Raw genomic sequence first — 17,743 nt, 5'->3', positions numbered from 1 at the left:
ACATGGAGCTGTCAATCAATCACACAGAGCTGTCAATCAATCACACGGAGCTGTCAATCAATCACACGGAGCTGTCAGTCAATCACACAGAGCTGTCAGTCAATCACACTGAGCTGTCAATCAATCACATGGAGCTGTCAATCAATCACACGGAGCTGTCAATCATCCACAGAGCTGTCAATCCTATCAATCAGAGCAGCTGTCAATCAAAGTACCATCGCCCCTCCCCCCCATTTTCAATCCCAGTCCCCCCAATTTTGGGCCCCTCCCCCCGCCCCCCTTTTCTGAGACCCCCCCCAATTTCTGTTGGCCCCCAGCTTCGCTCCCCTCCCCCCCGATTTACGGCCCCTCCCCCCACTTTTGGGCCCCCCCCTCATTTCTTCACCCCCCCTCCCCATTTCGGAGCCCCTCCTCTCCCCATTTCAGGCCCGCGCCCCACATTTAGGCCCCCCCTCCCCCCCCCACCTTTCAGGGCTCCCCCCGATGCATGCGGACCCCCCTGGCCCCATAGGGGCCGCGCTGGGGGGGGGGCGGCTTCATCATCTCCCCCCTGGTTTCGGTCCAGCGCCGTCGCTGCGCCCCGCGCTCGCGTTCGATCAGCGCCTCCGACACCGGCAGCGACGCCACCTGGGGGGCAACACGGGGACCCATAGCGACCCATAGCGACCCATAGCAGGACCCATAGCAGGACCCATAGAAATCCATAGGGCCCCATAGAGACCCATAGCGACCCATAGAAATCTATAGAGCCCCATAGAGACCCACAGAGACCCCATAGCGACCCATAGCGACCCATAGCAGGACCCATAGAGACCCATAGAGACTCATAGCGACCCATAGCGACCCATAGGAACCCATAGGGACCCATAGAAATCTATAGAGCCCCATAGAGACCCATAGCGACCCATAGCAGGACCCATAGCGACCCATAGCGACCCATAGCAGGACCCATAGGGACCCATAGAGACCCATAGAGACCCCATAGCACCCCATAGCACTGCATATCACCCCATGGTGATCCCACAGCACCCCATAGTGACCCCATAGTGACCCTATAGCACCCCATAGTGACCCCATATCACCCCATAGCACCCCATAGTGACCCCATAGCACCCCATAGCACCTCATAGTCATTCCATATCACCCCATATCACCCCATAGTGACCCCATATCACCCCATAGCACCCCATGGTGACCCCATATCACTCCCTAGCACTTCATAGTGATCCCATATCACCCCGTATCACCCCATAGCACCCCACAGCCACCCCATAGCACCCCATAGTGATCCCATATCACCCCACAGCCACCCCATAGCACCTCATAGTGACCCCATATCACCCCATAGTGACCCCATATCACCCCACAGCCACCCCATACCACCCCATAGTGACCCCGTAACACCCCATATCACCCCATAGTGACCCCATAGCACCTCATAGTGGCCCCATATCACCCCATATCACCCCATAGTGACCCCATATCACCCCCCAGCCACCCCATAGCACCTCATACTGACTCCATATCACCCCCCAGCCACCCCATAGCACCTCATACTGACCCCATATCACCCCCCAGCCACCCCATAGCACCTCATACTGACCCCATATCACCCCCAGCCACCCCATAGCACCTCATACTGACCCCATATCACCCCCCAGCCACCCCATAGCACCTCATACTGACCCCATATCACCCCACAGCCACCCCATAGCACCTCATACTGACCCCATATCACCCCACAGCCACCCCATAGCACCTCATACTGACCCCATATCACCCCCCAGCCACCCCATAGCACCTCATACTGACCCCATATCACCCCACAGCCACCCCATAGCACCTCATACTGACCCCATATCACCCCACAGCCACCCCATAGCACCTCATACTGACCCCATATCACCCCACAGCCACCCCATAGCACCTCATACTGACCCCATATCACCCCACAGCCACCCCATAGCACCTCATACTGACCCCATATCACCCTATAGTGACCCCATATCACCCCATATCACCCCATAGTGACCCCGTATCACCCCCAGCCACCCCATAGCACCTCATACTGACCCCATATCACCCCCCAGCCACCCCATAGCACCCCCAGGCCCCCCCGGCCCCCACCTGGTGCACCAGGACGTCCTCGTGCAGCCCCGGCGGCGGCACACTGCGCAGGAGCTCCATGGTCTCAAACATCCCCTGGGCGCTGCGCAGCTTTTCGGGGGACCCCAAAGCCAGGCGGAGCAGCACCAGCCCCACACGGAACATCACCTTCACCCCTGCCGTGGGGGGAACGGTTATGGGGCGCCCGGAGGGCACCGAACCCACACAAGGTCAGGAAAGCAGCGGGAACCCGACAAAACCCCACAAAACCCAACAGAACCCAATGGGGACCCCAAAAAACTCAATGGGGACCCAACAAAACCCCACAAAACCCAACAGAACCCAATGGAGAACCCAAAAAACTCAATGGGGACCCAACAAAACCCCACAGAACCCAATGGGGAACCCAAAATGCTCAATGGGAACCCTACAAAACCCTACAAAACCCAATGGGGACCCCAAAAAACTCAATGGGGACCCAACAAAACCCTACAGAACCCAATGGGGAACCCAAGATGCTCAATAGGAACCCAACAAAACCCAACAAAACCCCACAAAACCCAACAAAACCCAATGGGAACCCCACAAAACTCAATGGGAACCCTACAAAACCCCACAAAACCCCACAAAACCCAACAAAACCCAATGGGGACCCCAAAAAGCTCAATGGGGACCCAACAAAACCCCACAAAACCCCACAGAACCCAATGGGGACCCCAAAAAGCTCAATGGGGACCCAACAAAACCCCACAAAACCCCACAGAACCCAATGGGGACCCCAAAAAACTCAATGGGGACCCAACAAAACCCCACAAAGCCCAATGGGGACCCCAAAAAACTCAATGGGAACCCAACAAAACCCCACAAAACCCCACAAAACCCAACAAAACCCAATGGGGACCCCAAAAAGCTCAATGGGGACCCAACAAAACCCCACAAAAACCAACGGAGACCCCAAAAAACTCAATGGGAACCCAACAAAACCCCACAAAAACCAATGGGGACCCAAAAAAACTCAATGGGAACCCAACAAAACCCCACAAAACCCAATGGGGATCCCAAAAAGCTCAATAGGAACCCAACAAAACCCAACAAAACCCCACAAAACCCAACAAAACCCCACAAAACCCAATGGGGACCCCAAAAAGCTCAATGGGAACCCGACAAGACCCCACAAAACCCAATGGGGACCCCAAACAACTCAATGGGAACCCCACAAAACCCCACAAAACCCCACAAAACCCAAAAAAACCCAATGGAGACCCCAAAAAACTCAATGGAAACCCCACAAAACCCCAACAAAACCCAATGGGGACCCCAAAAAGCTCAATGGGAATCCAACAAAACCCCACAGAACCCAACGGGGACCCCAAAAAGCTCAATGGGAACCCAACAAAACCCCACAAAACCCAAAAAAACCCAAAGGGGTCCCCAAAAAACTCAATGGGGACCCAACAAAACCCCACAAAACCCAATGGGGACCCCAAAAAACTCAATGGAAACCCCACAAAACCCCACAGAACCCCACAAAACCCAATGGGGACCCCAAAAAGCTCAATGGGGACCCAACAAAACCCCACAAAACCCAACAAAACCCAATGGGGACCCCAAAAAGCTCAATGGGAACCCAACAAAACCCCACAAAACCCAATGGGACCCCAAAAAGGTCAATGGGAACCCAACAAAACCCCACAAAACCCAACGGAGACCCCAAAAAACTCAATGGGAACCCAACAAAACCCCACAAAACCCCACAAAACCCAACGGGGACCCCAAAAAGCTCCATGGGAACCCAACAAAACCCCACAAAACCCCACAAAACCCAATGGGGACCCCAAAAAGCTCAATGGGAACCCGACAAAACCCCACAAAACCCAACGGGGACCCCAAAAAACTCAATGGGAACCCCACAAACCCACAAAACCCAACAAAACCCAATGGGGACCCCAAAAACCACATGGGAACCCGACAAAACCCCACAGAACCCAATGGGGACCCCAAAAAGCTCAATGGGAACCCAACAAAACCCCACAGAACCCAACGGGGACCCCAAAAAGCTCAATGGGAACCCAACAAAACCCCACAAACCCAATGGGGACCCCAAAAGCTCAATGGAAACCCAACAAAACCCCACAAAACCCCAACAAAACCCAATGGGGACCCCAAAAAACTCAATGGGAACCCGACAAAACCCCACAAAACCCCAACAAAACCCAATGGGGACCCCAAAAAACTCAATGGGAACCCGACAAAACCCCACAAAACCCCAACAAAACCCAATGGGGACCCAAAAACTCAATGGGAACCCGACAAAACCCCACAAAACCCCAACAAAACCCAATGGGGACCCCAAAAAACTCAATGGGAACCCGACAAAACCCCACAAAACCCAATGGGGACCCCAAAAAACTCAATGGGAACCCAACAAAACCCCACAAAACCCAACGGGGACCCCAAAAAGCTCAATAGGAACCCCACAAAACCCAACAAAAACCAAAAAAATCATGGGGACCCAACAAAACCACAATGGGAACCCAAGGAAACCCCACAAAACCCAATGGACACCCCAAAACACACAAAGGGAACCCAACAAAACCCACAAAACCCAATGGGGACCCCAAAAAACTCAATGGGAACCCAACAAAAACCCACAAAACCCAATGGGACCCCAAAAAACTCAATGGGAACCCACCAAAACCCCACAAAACCCAATGGGGACCCCAAAAACCACAATGGGACCCAACAAAACCCGACAGGACCCAATGGGGAACCCAAGAACCACAAGAGGAACCCAATGGGACCCAACAAAACCCCACAAAACCCAACCAAACCCAATGGGGACACCTTCGCAGAAGAACATGTGGGGTTTTTGTGGGGTTTTTGTGGGGTTTTTGTGGGGTTTTTGTGGGTTTTTGTGGGGATTTTGTGGGGTTTTTGTGGGGTTTTTGTGGGGTTTTTGTGGGGTTTTGTGGGGTTTTTGTGGGGTTTTGTGGGGTTTTTGTGGGGTTTTTGTGGGGTTTTGTGGGGTTTTTGTGGGGTTTTTGTGGGGATTTTGTGGGGTTTTTGTGGGGTTTTTGTGGGGTTTTTGTGGGGTTTTTGTGGGGTTTTGTGGGGTTTTTGTGGGGTTTTTGTGGGGTTTTTGTGGGGTTTTTGTGGGGTTTTTGGGGGGATTTTGTGGGGTTTTTGTGGGGTTTTTGTGGGGTTTTTGTGGGATTTTGTGGGGTTTTTGTGGGGGTTTTGTGGGGTTTTGTGGGGATTTTGTGGGGTTTTCGCAGAGAACATGTGGGGATTTTGTGGGTGTTTTGTGGGGTTTCTGTGGGGTTTTTGTGGGGTTTCTGTGGGGTTACCCTCGCAGAAGAACATGTGGGGTTTTTGTGGGGTTTTTGTGGGGTTTCTGTGGGGTTTTTGTGGGGATTTGTGGGGATTTTGTGGGGTTTTTGTGGGGATTTTGTGGGGTTTTTGTGGGGTTACCCTCGCAGAAGAACATGTGGGGTTTTTGTGGGGTTTTTGTGGGGTTTCTGTGGGGTTTTTGTGGGGTTTCTGTGGGGTTACCCTCGCAGAAGAACATGTGGGGTTTTTGTGGGGTTTTTGTGGGGTTTCTGTGGGGTTTTTGTGGGGTTTCTGTGGGGTTACCCTCGCAGAAGAACATGTGGGGTTTTGTGGGGTTTCTGTGGGGTTTTTGTGGGGTTTCTGTGGGGTTTGTGGGATTTCTGTGGGGTTACCCTCGCAGAAGAACATGTGGGGTTTCTGTGGGGTTTCTGTGGGGTTACCCTCGCAGAAGAACATGTGGGGTTTCTGTGGGGTTTGTGGGGTTTCTGTGGGGTTACCCTCGCAGAAGAACATGTGGGGTTTCTGTGGGGTTTCTGTGGGGTTACCCTCGCAGAAGAACATGTGGGGTTTCTGTGGGGTTTGTGGGGTTTCTGTGGGGTTACCCTCGCAGAAGAACATGTGGGGTTTCTGTGGGGTTTCTGTGGGGTTACCCTCGCAGAAGAACATGTGGGGTTTCTGTGGGGTTTCTGTGGGGTTACCCTCGCAGAAGAACATGTGGGGTTTCTGTGGGGTTTCTGTGGGGTTACCCTCGCAGAAGAACATGTGGGGTTTCTGCGGGGTTTCTGTGGGGTTACCCTCGCAGAAGCACATGTGGGGTTTCTGTGGGGTTTCTGTGGGGTTACCCTCGCAGAAGAACATGTCCCAGACGCGCAGCACGGCGGCCCAGGGGAGGCTGCGGGCGAAGATGCACATGAACCACTCGGTGAGGTACAGCGCCGGCTCCACGCGGTGACGCCGAAGGTGCCGGTGGGCGGCCGGAGCCACGCGGCGCAGCAGAGCCCCGAACACCTCGCCGTCCAGCTGCACCGCCTCCTGCTCACCGCACAGCGCTCAGCAACGCGGGGCACGCGGGACCCATAGAGAGGCCACGGGACCCATAGAGACGCCCACCGGGACCCACAGAAATCCCACGGGACCCACGGGACCCACAGAAATCCCACGGGGCCCACGGGACACACAGAGACGCCACCGGGACCCACAGAAATCCCACGGGACCCACGGGACCCATAGAGAGACCCACAGAAATCCCACGGGACACGCGGGACCCACAGAGAGGCCACGGGACCCATAGAGACACCCACCGGGACCCACAGAAATCCCACGGGGCCCACGGGACCCACGGGACCTATAGAGAGACCCACAGAAATCCCACGGGACCCACAGAAATCCCACGGGGCCCACGGGACCCACAGGACCCACAGAAATCCCACGGGACCCATAGAGAGGCCCACCGGGACCCACAGAAATCCCACGGGGCCCACGGGACCCACAGAGAGGCCCACCAGGACCCACAGAAATCCCACGGGGCCCACAGGACCCACAGAAATCCCACGGGGCCCATGGGACCCACAGAAATCCCACAGGGCCCACGGGACCCACAGGACCAACAGAAATCCCACGGGACACGCGGGACCCACAGAGAGGCCACGGGACCCATAGAGACACCCACCGGGACCCACAGAAATCCCACGGGACCCATAGAGAGCCCACCGGGACCCATGGAAAGGCCAGGGGACCCACAGAGACGCCACCGGGACCCACAGAAATCCCACGGGACCCATAGAGAGGCCACGGGACCCACAGAAATCCCACGGGACCCACAGAGACGCCACCAGGACCCACAGAAATCCCACGGGACCCACGGGACCCACAGGACCCACAGAAATCCCACAGGACCCATAGAAACGCCACCAGGACCCACAGAAATCCCACGGGACCCACGGGACCCACAGAGATGCCCACCGGGACCCACAGAAATCCCACGGGACCCATAGAGAGGCCACAGGACCCACAGAAATCCCACGGGGTCCACGGGACCCACGGGGCCCATAGAGAGGCCACGGGACACACAGAGAGGCCCACCGGGACCCACAGAAATCCCACGGGACCCATAGAGAGGCCACGGGACCCACAGAAATCCCACGGGACCCATAGAGAGGCCACGGGACCCACAGAAATCCCACGGGACCCATAGAGAGGCCACGGGACACACAGAAATCCCACGGGATCCACAGAAAGGCCATGGGACCCATGGAAAGGCCACGGGACCCACGGAAACCCACTGCACCCATAGAAGCTCCATAGGACCCACAGAAATCCCACGTGGCCCACAGGAAGCCCACGGGACCCACAGGAAGCCCACGGGACCCATAGAAAGGCCAGGAGACCCATAGAAAGCCCAACGGACCCACGGAAAGGCCACCGGACCCCGGACCCACTGACCCACTGACCCACAGACCCCCAGCCCCCTGGATCCCCAGCCCCCAGGACCCCCAGCTCCCTGGATCCCCAGACCCCCGGACCCGCAGCCCCCTGGATCCCCAGATCCCCAGACCCCCGGCTCCCCAGCCCCCAGGACCCCCAGCCCCCTGGATCCTCAGACCCCCAGACCCCTGGACCCCCAGCCCCCCGGCCCCCAGCCCCCTGGATCCTCAGACCCCCTCCCGCACTCACCAGCCCGGCGCTGTAGTACCCCGGCAGGTAGCGGTCGCAGATCTGCACCAAACACCAGAACGCCGCCTGCGGGCAGCGGGGTCAGCGCTGCCCCACAGCCACCATAGCCACCCCATAGCCACCCCATAGCCACCCCATAACCACCCCGTACACACCTCATAGCCACCCCATAGCCACCCCATACACACCTCATAGCCACCCCATAGCCACCCCATACACATTTTATAGTCACCCCATAGCCACCCCATAGCCACCCCATAGCCACCCCATAGCCACCCCATACCCACCCCATAGCCCCCCCATAGCCACCCCATAGCCACCCCATACACACCTCATAGCCACCCCATAGCCACCCCATAGCCACCCCATAGCCACCCCATACCCACCTCATAGCCACCTCATAGCCATCCCATACACACCTCATAACCACCCCATAGCCATCCCATATGTGCCCCATAGCCACCCCATACACACTCCATAGCCACCCCATAGCCACCCCATACACACCTCATAGCCACCCCATAGCCACCCCATACACACCCCATAGCCACCCCATACAGATTTCATAGCCACCCCATAACCATCCCATAGCCACCCCATAGCCACCCCATACACATTTCATAGCCACCCCATAGCCACCCCATAGCCAGCCTATAGTCACCCCATAGCCACCCCATAGCCACCCCATAGACGCTCTTCATAGCCACTCCATACACGCCCCATAGGCACCCCATAGCCACCCCATACACATTCCATAACCATCTCATAGACACCCCATAACCACCCCATACACACCTCATAGACACCCCATAACCACCTCATAGACGCCCTATAGACACCCCATAGCCACCCCATACACACCTCATAGACACCGCATACACACTTCATAGACACCCCATACACACCCCATAACCACCCCATAGCCACCCCATAGACACCCCATACACACCCCATAGCCACCCCATACCCATCCCATAACCACCCCATACACACCCCATAGCCACCCCATACACACCCCATAGCCACCCCATACACACCCCATAGCCACCCCATACACACCTCATAGCCACCCCATACACACCCCATATACACCCCATAGCCACCTCATACACACCCCATAGCCACCCATAGTCACCCCACATCACCCCACAGCCACCCCGCAGGCCCCCCCATCACCCCACACCACCCCACACCACCCCCCATCACCCCGCAGCCACCTCGGCAGGCATGTGCATGAGCAGCACGGCGGCCACGGGCGCCTGGGCCTGGCAGTAACCCTCGTGGGGCCGCAGCACCGTGTAGGCCTTCAGCACCCGGTACAGGTCCTGCTGCCTGCGGGGGGCGGAAGGGGCGGGGCTTAGGGGGCCGGAAGGGGCGGGGCTTAGAAGGGCAGGGACCAAAACGGTGTAGGGCTGAAGGTTGGGGTTTAGAGGCAGGGGTTAAAGCAAGTGGAGCCGGAAAGGGTGGGGCTTACGGGGCCGGAAGGGGCGGGGCTTACGGGGCCGGAATGGGCGGGGCTTAAAAAGGCAGGGACTGAAACGGTGTAGGGGCTAAAGATTGGGGTTTAGAGGCAGGGGTTAAAGGAAGTGGGGCCGGAAGGGGCGGAGCTTCGGGGGCCGGAAGGGGCGGAGCTTAGAGGTATGCAAGGGGTGGGGCATAGGGAGCTGGAAGGGGCGGGGCTTAAAAGGGCGGGGCCCGAAAGGCGTAGGGCTCAAGGTTGGGGTTTAGAGGCAGGGGTTAAAGGAAGTGGGGCCGGAAGAGGCAGGGCTTAGAGGAAAGAGGCGGGGCTTAAGGGGGCGGGGGTCCAGAAAGGGGCGGAGCTGGAGGGTCAGAACGGGCGGGGCTTAAAGGGGGCGTGGCCTGAAGGGACAGGGCTTAAAGGGGTGGGACGGTTAGGGGGCGGAGCTTAAGGGTGGGTCAGAACGGGTGGGGTTTTAAGGGGGCGGGGCTTAATGGGGCGGGGCTTAAGGGGGGTGGAGCTGGAAGGAGCAGGGCATAAATGGGGGCGGAGCCTGAAAGGGAGCAGAGCTTAAGTGCGAAGCAGAAGGGGCGGGGCTTAAAGGGAGCCTGAAAGAGGACAACTTACTGGTGGGTTGGAATGGGCGGGGCTTAAGGGAGCCCGGGTGGAAATAGGGTGGGGCTGTAAGGAGGCGGGGCTTAAAGGGGTGGGGCCGGAAGGGGTGGGGCTTGAGGGTCGCAAAGGGCAGGGCTTAAAGGGGTCGAGAGGGAAGAGGCGGGGCTTAAGGGGGCAGGGGTCCTGAAAGGGGCGGAGCTGAAGGGTGGGTCAGAGCAGGCGGGGCTTAAAGGGGGCGTGGGTGTTAAGGGGCGGAGCTTAAGGTTGGGTCAGAATGGATGGGGCTTTTTAAGGGGGCGTGGCTTAATGGGGAGTGGCTTTAAAGGGGCGGGGCTGGGAGGGGGGCCACAGACAAGGGGCGGGGCCGGAAGGGGGCAAAGTGGGCGTGGCCTCGAAGGCCCCTACTTTGGTTTCAACACATCTCCACTGCCCCAATTGGGGGTGGGTGGGGGGGAATGGCCAGTGAGTGGGCGTGGCCAAAACTGGGCGTGGCCTATGGAGGGCAAGGCGGAAGTGGGCGTGGCCTCAACACATCCCTTATTTGGGTCACGTGGAACGAGACTTGGGGAAGGGGGGGGGCGGGCGTTTGCAGGCGGGGGGGTGGGGGCGTGGCCCGGAAGTGGGCGTGGCCCGGAAGTGGGCGTTTCCGGAAGTGGGCGTGGTCTCACCCGTGCCCCCCACGGGCCGCGAACATCTCGTGGAACGGGAACTGGCGGTGCAAATCCTTCTCTATGGCGTCCAGCCAGCGAGCGTCGCCAGGCTGCCGCTCCAGCTCCTGGTGGGGGGGGGGGGGGTGTGGGGCACGGTGAGAGCCGGAGGGACGTGTGGGGACACGTGGGGCAAATAGGGACCCGTGGGGACTCATAGGGAGACATGGGGACACGGGGAGACACGGGGGGACACGTGGGGAAGCCATAGGGACTCATAGGGAGACATGGGGACACGTGGGGACACAATGGGACAAACAGGGATCTGTGGGGACTCATAGGGACACATGAGGACACGTAGGAACACATGGGGACACGTGGGGACACAATGGGACAAATAGGGACCCATGGGGACTCATAGGGACACATGGGGACGCGTGGGGACACATGGGGACGCGTGGGGACACACTGGGGCAAATAGGGACCTGTGGGGACTCACAGGGACACGTGGGGACACATGGGGACACGCGGGGACAAATTGGGACCCATGAGGACTCACAGGGAGACATGGGGACACGTGGGGACCCATAGGGAGCTGTAGGAACATGTGGGGACCCATGGGGACACATTGGGACACGTAGGGACATGTAGGGAGCTGTAGGAATATGTGGGGAGTCTTGGGGACACATTGGGACCCATTGGGACACATAGGAACACATAGGGACACATAAAGACACATAGGGATCCATAGGAACCCATAGGGACCCATAGGGACACATTGGGACCCATTGGGACCCATTGGGACCCATTGGGACACATGGGGGCGCATGGGGACGCATGGGGACGCATGGGGACACATGGGGATGCATTGGGACATATTGGGACACATAGGGACACATAGGGACACATAGGGACACATAGGGACCCACGGGGACTCATAGGGACACATAGGGACACATAGGGACACATTGGGACCCATAGGGATCCATGGGGACACATTGGGACCCACGGGGAGCCCTACGGACCCCACAGGGACCCGTGAGAACAGAGAAGGACCCATAGGGACCCACAGCGACTCCCCGCCCCCCCCGTCGGCCCCCCGGCCCCCAGCCCCACCTGGAACAGCCCTGGGTGCTGCAGCTGCAGGTCGTGGCTGGCGGAGAGCAGCTGCCAGGCGCGGGCGCGGAGCGACGACGGGATTCCCTTCCTGCAGCGCAGCTTCACCTGCCCCACAGCGACCCACAGTGACCCATAGGGACCCACAGTGACCCACAGGGACCCACAGGATCACATAGAGACCCACAGCGACCCATAGGGACCCATAGGGACCCACAGTGACCCATAGGGACCATGGGGACCCAGTGAGACCCATAGGGACCCACAGCGACCCATAGGGACCCATAGAGAGTCATAGGGACCCTTAGAGACTCATAGGGACCCATAGGAACACATAGAGACCCACAGCGACCCATAGGGACCCATAGGGACCATGGGGATCCAATGAGACCCATAGAGACCCACAGTGACCCATAGGAACACATAGAGACCCACAGCGACCCATAGGGACATGGGGACCCAATGCGACCCATAGGGACCATGGCGATCCAAAGAGACCCATAGGGACTCATAGGGACCCATAGTGACCCATAGGGACCCACAGCGATCCATAGGGACCCATAGAGACCCACAGCGATCCATAGGGACCCATAGGGACCCATAGAGAGCCATAGAGACCATGGGGACCCAGTGAGACCCATAGAGACCCACAGTGACCCATAGGAACACATAGAGACCCACAGCGACCCATAGTGACCCATAGGGACCCAGTGAGACCCATAGAGACCCACAGCGACCCATAGGGACCATGGGGACCCAGGGAGACCCATAGGAACACATAGAGACCCACAGCGACCCATAGGGACCCAGTGAGACCCATAGGAGCGCATAGAGACCCACAGCGACCCATAGGGACCCAGTGAGACCCATAGGAACACATAGAGACCCCACAGGGACCCATAGAGACCCCACAGGGACCCCACGGAGCTCGTAAAGCTCCATTAGAGCCCCATAGAGCCCACAGTGCCCCATAGAGACCCCATAAAACCCAACAGGGCCCCACAGAAACCCCATAGAAACCCCATAGAGACCCCATAGCCAGACCCAGAAACCCTATAGAGCCTTTCATGGGGCAAAATGATCCCTTTATGGGGCAGGAATGGTCTGTTATGGTATAGAATAAACCGCTATAGGGCAGGAATGTCCTGCTATGGGGCAGGAGGAGCCGCTATGGGGCAGACCCACCTTCTGGTAGCGCCTCGTCAGCCATTTGTCCCAGTGGGAAAACATCTCCAGCCACTTCAGCTCCCGCTGCCGCGCCACGTCCACCGGCACCGAGCTCTCCCTGTGGGGGACAACCCCATAAGTGTGGGGCACAGCCCCATAAGTGTGGGGGGCACAGCCCCATAAGCGTAGGAAACATAGCCTCATAAGTGTGGGGTGCAGCTCCATAAGTGTGGGCACAACCCAGTAAGAGTGGAGGCACAGCCCCATAAATGTGGGCAAAACCCCACGAGTGTGAGGTGCAGCCCTTTAACTGTGGGGGGCGCAGCCCCATATGTGTGGGGCAGGAAGGGGATTGCCCACCCTATAGGGCGCTATGGAGCAGAAGGAAACTGACCACCCTACAGGGCGCTAAGGCGCACTGTGGGGCAGGAGAAACATCCACGTTATGGGGTGCCAAGGGGCAAGAACACTCGCGCTATGGGGCGCTATGGGGCGCTGTGGGGCTCTAATGGAGTCTATGGGGTGCCACAGGATTCTATGGAATGCTATGGGGCGCTATAGGGCTCTAGGAGACTCTAGGGGGCACTATAGAGCACTCTGGCGCTCTGTGGGGCGTCATATGGGGCTCTATGGGGCACCGTGGGGCGCTATGGGGCGACTCACGGCGTCTCGCAGTACTGGCTGCCCCCCAGGAAGCCGTAGCGGTCGGTGCGGCGGAAGGCGGGACCCCCCAGCTCCGAATCCGAGCCCAGCGAGCTGACGTCGTCGGGGAAGGAACCGAGCGACCCCGACAGGACGCTGACCGAGTCGGCCTCTGCCCCACAGCGCGGCGACGGGATCCCGGGGCCCAGGCTGCCGTGGGACCCCCGCGTGGGGCCGTTGGCTGCCGGGGGGCGGCGTGGTTCCGGGGGGTCCCACGGCGCCGTCGGTGTGGAGGGGGCGGGCTCTGGGGGATCCGAGATGGCCAGTGTGGTTGGGGCCAAGATGGCTGACGGGGGGGTGGGGGGAGTCTCCTTTGATTCTGAAGTGATGGACGTTGGGGTGGGGGTCTTTGAGTCCAAGATGGCTGACGGGGGGGTGGGGGGAGTCTCCTTTGATTCTGAAGTGACGGACGTTGGGGTGGGGGTCTCTGAGTCCAAGATGGCTGACGGGGGGGTGGGAGGAGTCTCCTTTGATTCTGAAGTGACGGACGTTGGGGTGGGGGTCTTTGAGTCCAAGATGGCTGACGGGGGGGTGGGGGGAGTCTCCTTTGATTCTGAAGTGACGGACGTTGGGGTGGGGGTCTCTGAGTCCAAGATGGCTGACGGGGGGGTGGAGATCATCTGCGTTGACCCCAAGATGGCCGACATTGGGGTCTTGGAGTCCAAGATGGCTGACAGGGGGGTGAGCGTCATCTCCTTTGGCTCTGAAGTGACAGATGTTGGGGCGGGGGTCTCTGAGTCCAAGATGGCCGACGGGGGGGTTTTGGAGTTCAAGATGGCCGATGATGGAGTGGGAGTTCTCTCCTTTGATCCCAAGATGGCCGAATTTGGAGTCTCTGAGTCCAAGATGGCCAATGGGCTGGCAGGCGTTGTCTGAGTTGACCCCAAGATGGCCGACGGGGGGTCTTGGAGTCCAAGATGGCTGACAGGGGGGTGGGGGTCTTCTTCTTTGACCTCGAAGCGGTCGACGTTGGGGTGGGGGCCTCTGGGTCCAAGATGGCTGACATTGGGGTATTGGAGTTCAAGACGGTTGACGTTGGGGTGGGGGTCGTCTCCGTTGACCCCAAGATGGCCGACGTTGGGGTCTTGGAATCCATGATGGCCGATGGGGGGGTGCGGGTCATGTCTGTTGACCCCAAGATGGCCGACGGGGGGGTGGGGGGTGTCTCCTTTAAATCTGAAGCGATCGATATTGGGGTTGGGGGCTCGGAGTCCAAGATGGCCGACGTCGGTGTCTCGGAATCCAAGATGGTCGACATCGGGGTGGGGGTCGTCTGCGTTGACCCCAAGATGGCCGACATCGGGGACTTGGAATCCAAGATGGCCGACAGAGGGGCGGGGATCGTGTCCTTCGGCTCCAAGATGGCCGACGTTGGGGTCTCAGTGTCCAAGATGGCCGACGGGGGGGTGCGGCTCGTCTCCTTTGACCCCAAGACGGTGGACGCCGGGGTCGTTTCCATCGATCCCGAAGACGTTGGGATGGGAGTTGGGGTCATGACCTTTGACCCCAACATGGCCGACATCGGATCCAAGGCGGCCGACTTCGGGGCGGGGGTTGCCTCTGTTGACACCAAGATGGCCGACATCGGGGTGGGGATCGTCTGCTTTGACCCCAAAGTTGTTGGGAGCTGGGTTTGGGCCGTGACCTTTGACCCCAAGATGGCCGACATTGGGGTACCTGAGTCCAAGATGGCGGGTGTCGCAGTTGGGGTCGTCACCTTTGACGCCGAGACGGCTGATGACGGATCCAAGATGGCCGACGCTGGAGTCTCAGAGACTGAGATAGCGGCTGTAGGGGTCGGGGTCGTGACCTTTGACCCCAAGATGGCTGAGGCTGGGGTTGGGGACACGGAATCCAAGCTGGGTGACGTTGGAGGAGCAGGGATGAACTCTGACCCCAAGGTGGCGGAAGTCGGCTCCAAGATGACCGACGATGGCGTCTCTGAGTCCGTGATGGCGGATACTGGGGTGGAGGCCTTGACCTTTGACCCCAAAATGGTGAACATTGACCTCACAGCGCTCTCATTGGCTGACCTTGCCCCCAATATGGCGGAAGTCGACCCCACAGCGCTCCCATCGGCTGGCTCAGGCACCAAGATGGCCGCCGTTCCCACTTCCGGTCCCTCACTGGCCGCACTTGGGCCTTCGTTGGCCAGCAGTGACCCCAAGGCGACGCCCTTTGACCCCAAGATGGCCGATGACGCCGACCCCGGGCAGCATTCTGCCTCCTGATTGGCCGACGGCGACCCCTGGCAGCGTTCTGCCCCCTGATAGGCCGCTGCTGACCCAACGCTGGCCGACGTCGACCCCCCGTCGCCACGTGACCCCCCGCTGACCCCCGCTGACCCCGAATCGGCCACAACCGCCCCCAAACCGGCGGACTTCGGCACCCCGCCGTCACGTGACCCCGCCGTGACCCCCTCACTGACCTCCGTTGGCCTCGCCTCGCTCGCCGCCGCCCCCAAACCGCCGCCCCCCGCGCCCACGAAGCGCCTCCCCCGCCCAGCGGCGGCCATCTTGGGGCGGGGCGGCGGCCGCGGCGGCCCCGTCGCTATGGGCCGCGTTTCCATGGCGACGCGCGGGGGCCCCGAAAGCGGCCGAGAGCCCTCCGGCCGTTGCCGTGGAGATGCGCGCGCACCGCCGCGCCCGCTTCCGCCTGCGCAAGCCAATAGGAGAGAGGCAGCGCCCACTTCCGGGCTCCTTACGTCCGGGTTGCCTGACTTCCGGTATTTCTCTTCCGGGTTCCGGTCGGAGCGGGGTTTCTATTGCCGCGCGATCGTCACAGCCGTCCGAAACGTTTCACTTCCTGTTTCACCGCTTTCCGGTTCCGGCCGTGCCATGAAGACGGCGGCGCGTTTCCCGCCCACCTGTCGCTAAGCAACCGCGCCCTCTTCCCCCCCCCCCCCCCCATTCCCCGCTTTTTGCCCCAAAATCAACACCGGGAACGGCTCCCAAACTGCCCCCCCCACCTCTCCCTCAATCGCCCAATTTTCCGCCAGATTTCCCCCGCTCAGAACCTCCAATTTACACTTTTTCCCCCTACATTTGCCCAAATGTCCACCAAGTTTCCCCAAACGTCCTAAAATGCACCTCAGCTCCCCAGATTTCCCCCATTTCTACCCCAATTTCTCCCCACACCCTCCCAGGACCCCCGATTTTCCCCCATTTTCCCCGGAACAGGGAGTTCTGGTAGCGAGCGCCCTACTTCCGGTTTCCTTCCCTCCTCTCCTCTCTATGGTGCTGGATGACCGGGCGTTGCTCCGCCCCTTTCTCTCCCATTGGCGGAGGCGCCGCGGGGTCGCATCCCATTGGCTGAGGGCGCTGACTACATCGCCCGGCAGCCTCCGAGCGGCCGCCATTTTGGTGGGAGGGGTGAGGCGGAGCGGGGGACGCAGAACGTGCCCCAAAATCCCCGAAAGCGGCTCCGAAATGACGGAAAATCGCGGAAATGACCCGAAACGTGCCCTATATGCTCGATAACGTCATCAGATGTCAGCAACGTTCACCAAATTTCCCCAAATCTGCCCGGATGGAACCCAAAAATCCATGAAGCGTTGCAAATGTTCTCAATTGCCACCAATGCACGCGGTGATCCCCCAAAAAGTCCTTCCCCATCGACTCCAAATCGGTCTAAATATCCCAGATTACCTCAAAATGCTCCTAAAATTCGCAGAATACCCTTAAGATGTCTCAAGACATCCCCCAATGTCCCTTACATCCCCGTTAGTGTCTCGAAATGACCAAAAATGTCTTGAAAACCTTCAAAAAATCCCTAATAATGCTCCATAAACGCCCCCCAAAAGTCACCAAGATCCCCAAATATCCCTAAAATGACCGAAACGTCCCCAACGATGCCCCAAAAGGTCCCAAATACCCCCCCCCCAAATTCCCGAAATCACCAGAATTGTCCCAAATGCTCCCAATTAAGC

The 17,743-nt window shown here is 59.1% G+C and overlaps 1 protein-coding gene across 1 annotated transcript; it reads right to left on the bottom strand.

Moving 5' to 3' along the window:
* Positions 1-463: 463 nt before the first annotated feature.
* Positions 464-16,730, bottom strand: LOC104916211 (uncharacterized). Its single transcript, XM_085215368.1, has 10 exons — positions 14,593-16,730; positions 13,777-14,518; positions 13,132-13,231; positions 11,947-12,054; positions 10,852-10,958; positions 9,327-9,441; positions 8,110-8,175; positions 6,279-6,468; positions 2,128-2,282; positions 464-627 (listed from the first exon to the last, which is right to left on the bottom strand). Exons 1-10 carry the CDS (start codon positions 16,382-16,384, stop codon positions 469-471), a joined length of 3,534 nt encoding a protein of 1,177 aa, XP_085071494.1. The 5' UTR covers positions 16,385-16,730; the 3' UTR covers positions 464-468.
* Between the last annotated feature and the right edge of the window lie 1,013 nt (positions 16,731-17,743).

The sequence above is a fragment of the Meleagris gallopavo genome, unplaced genomic scaffold (genome assembly GCF_905368555.1).
Source record: "Meleagris gallopavo unplaced genomic scaffold, MGAL_WU_HG_1.1 scaffold_21, whole genome shotgun sequence".
NCBI lineage: Eukaryota > Metazoa > Chordata > Aves > Galliformes > Phasianidae > Meleagris > Meleagris gallopavo.
Note: the sequence above shows the minus strand (reverse complement) of the source record. Positions and strands in the feature narration are given on the sequence as shown.

Excerpts from the sequence above, each read along its gene's own strand:
- LOC104916211 (XM_085215368.1), bottom strand. The coding sequence starts at position 16,384 with ATGGAAACGCGGCCCATAGCGACGGGGCCGCCGCGGCCGCCGCCCCGC. Across the intron at positions 14,519-14,592 it reads ACTCCCACTCCATCATCGGC|AGCCAAAGGAGATGACGCTC; the intron begins CATCTTGAACTC and ends CTGTCACTTCAG. Across the intron at positions 13,232-13,776 it reads AGCCAGTACTGCGAGACGCC|GGAGAGCTCGGTGCCGGTGG; the intron begins GTGAGTCGCCCC and ends TGTCCCCCACAG.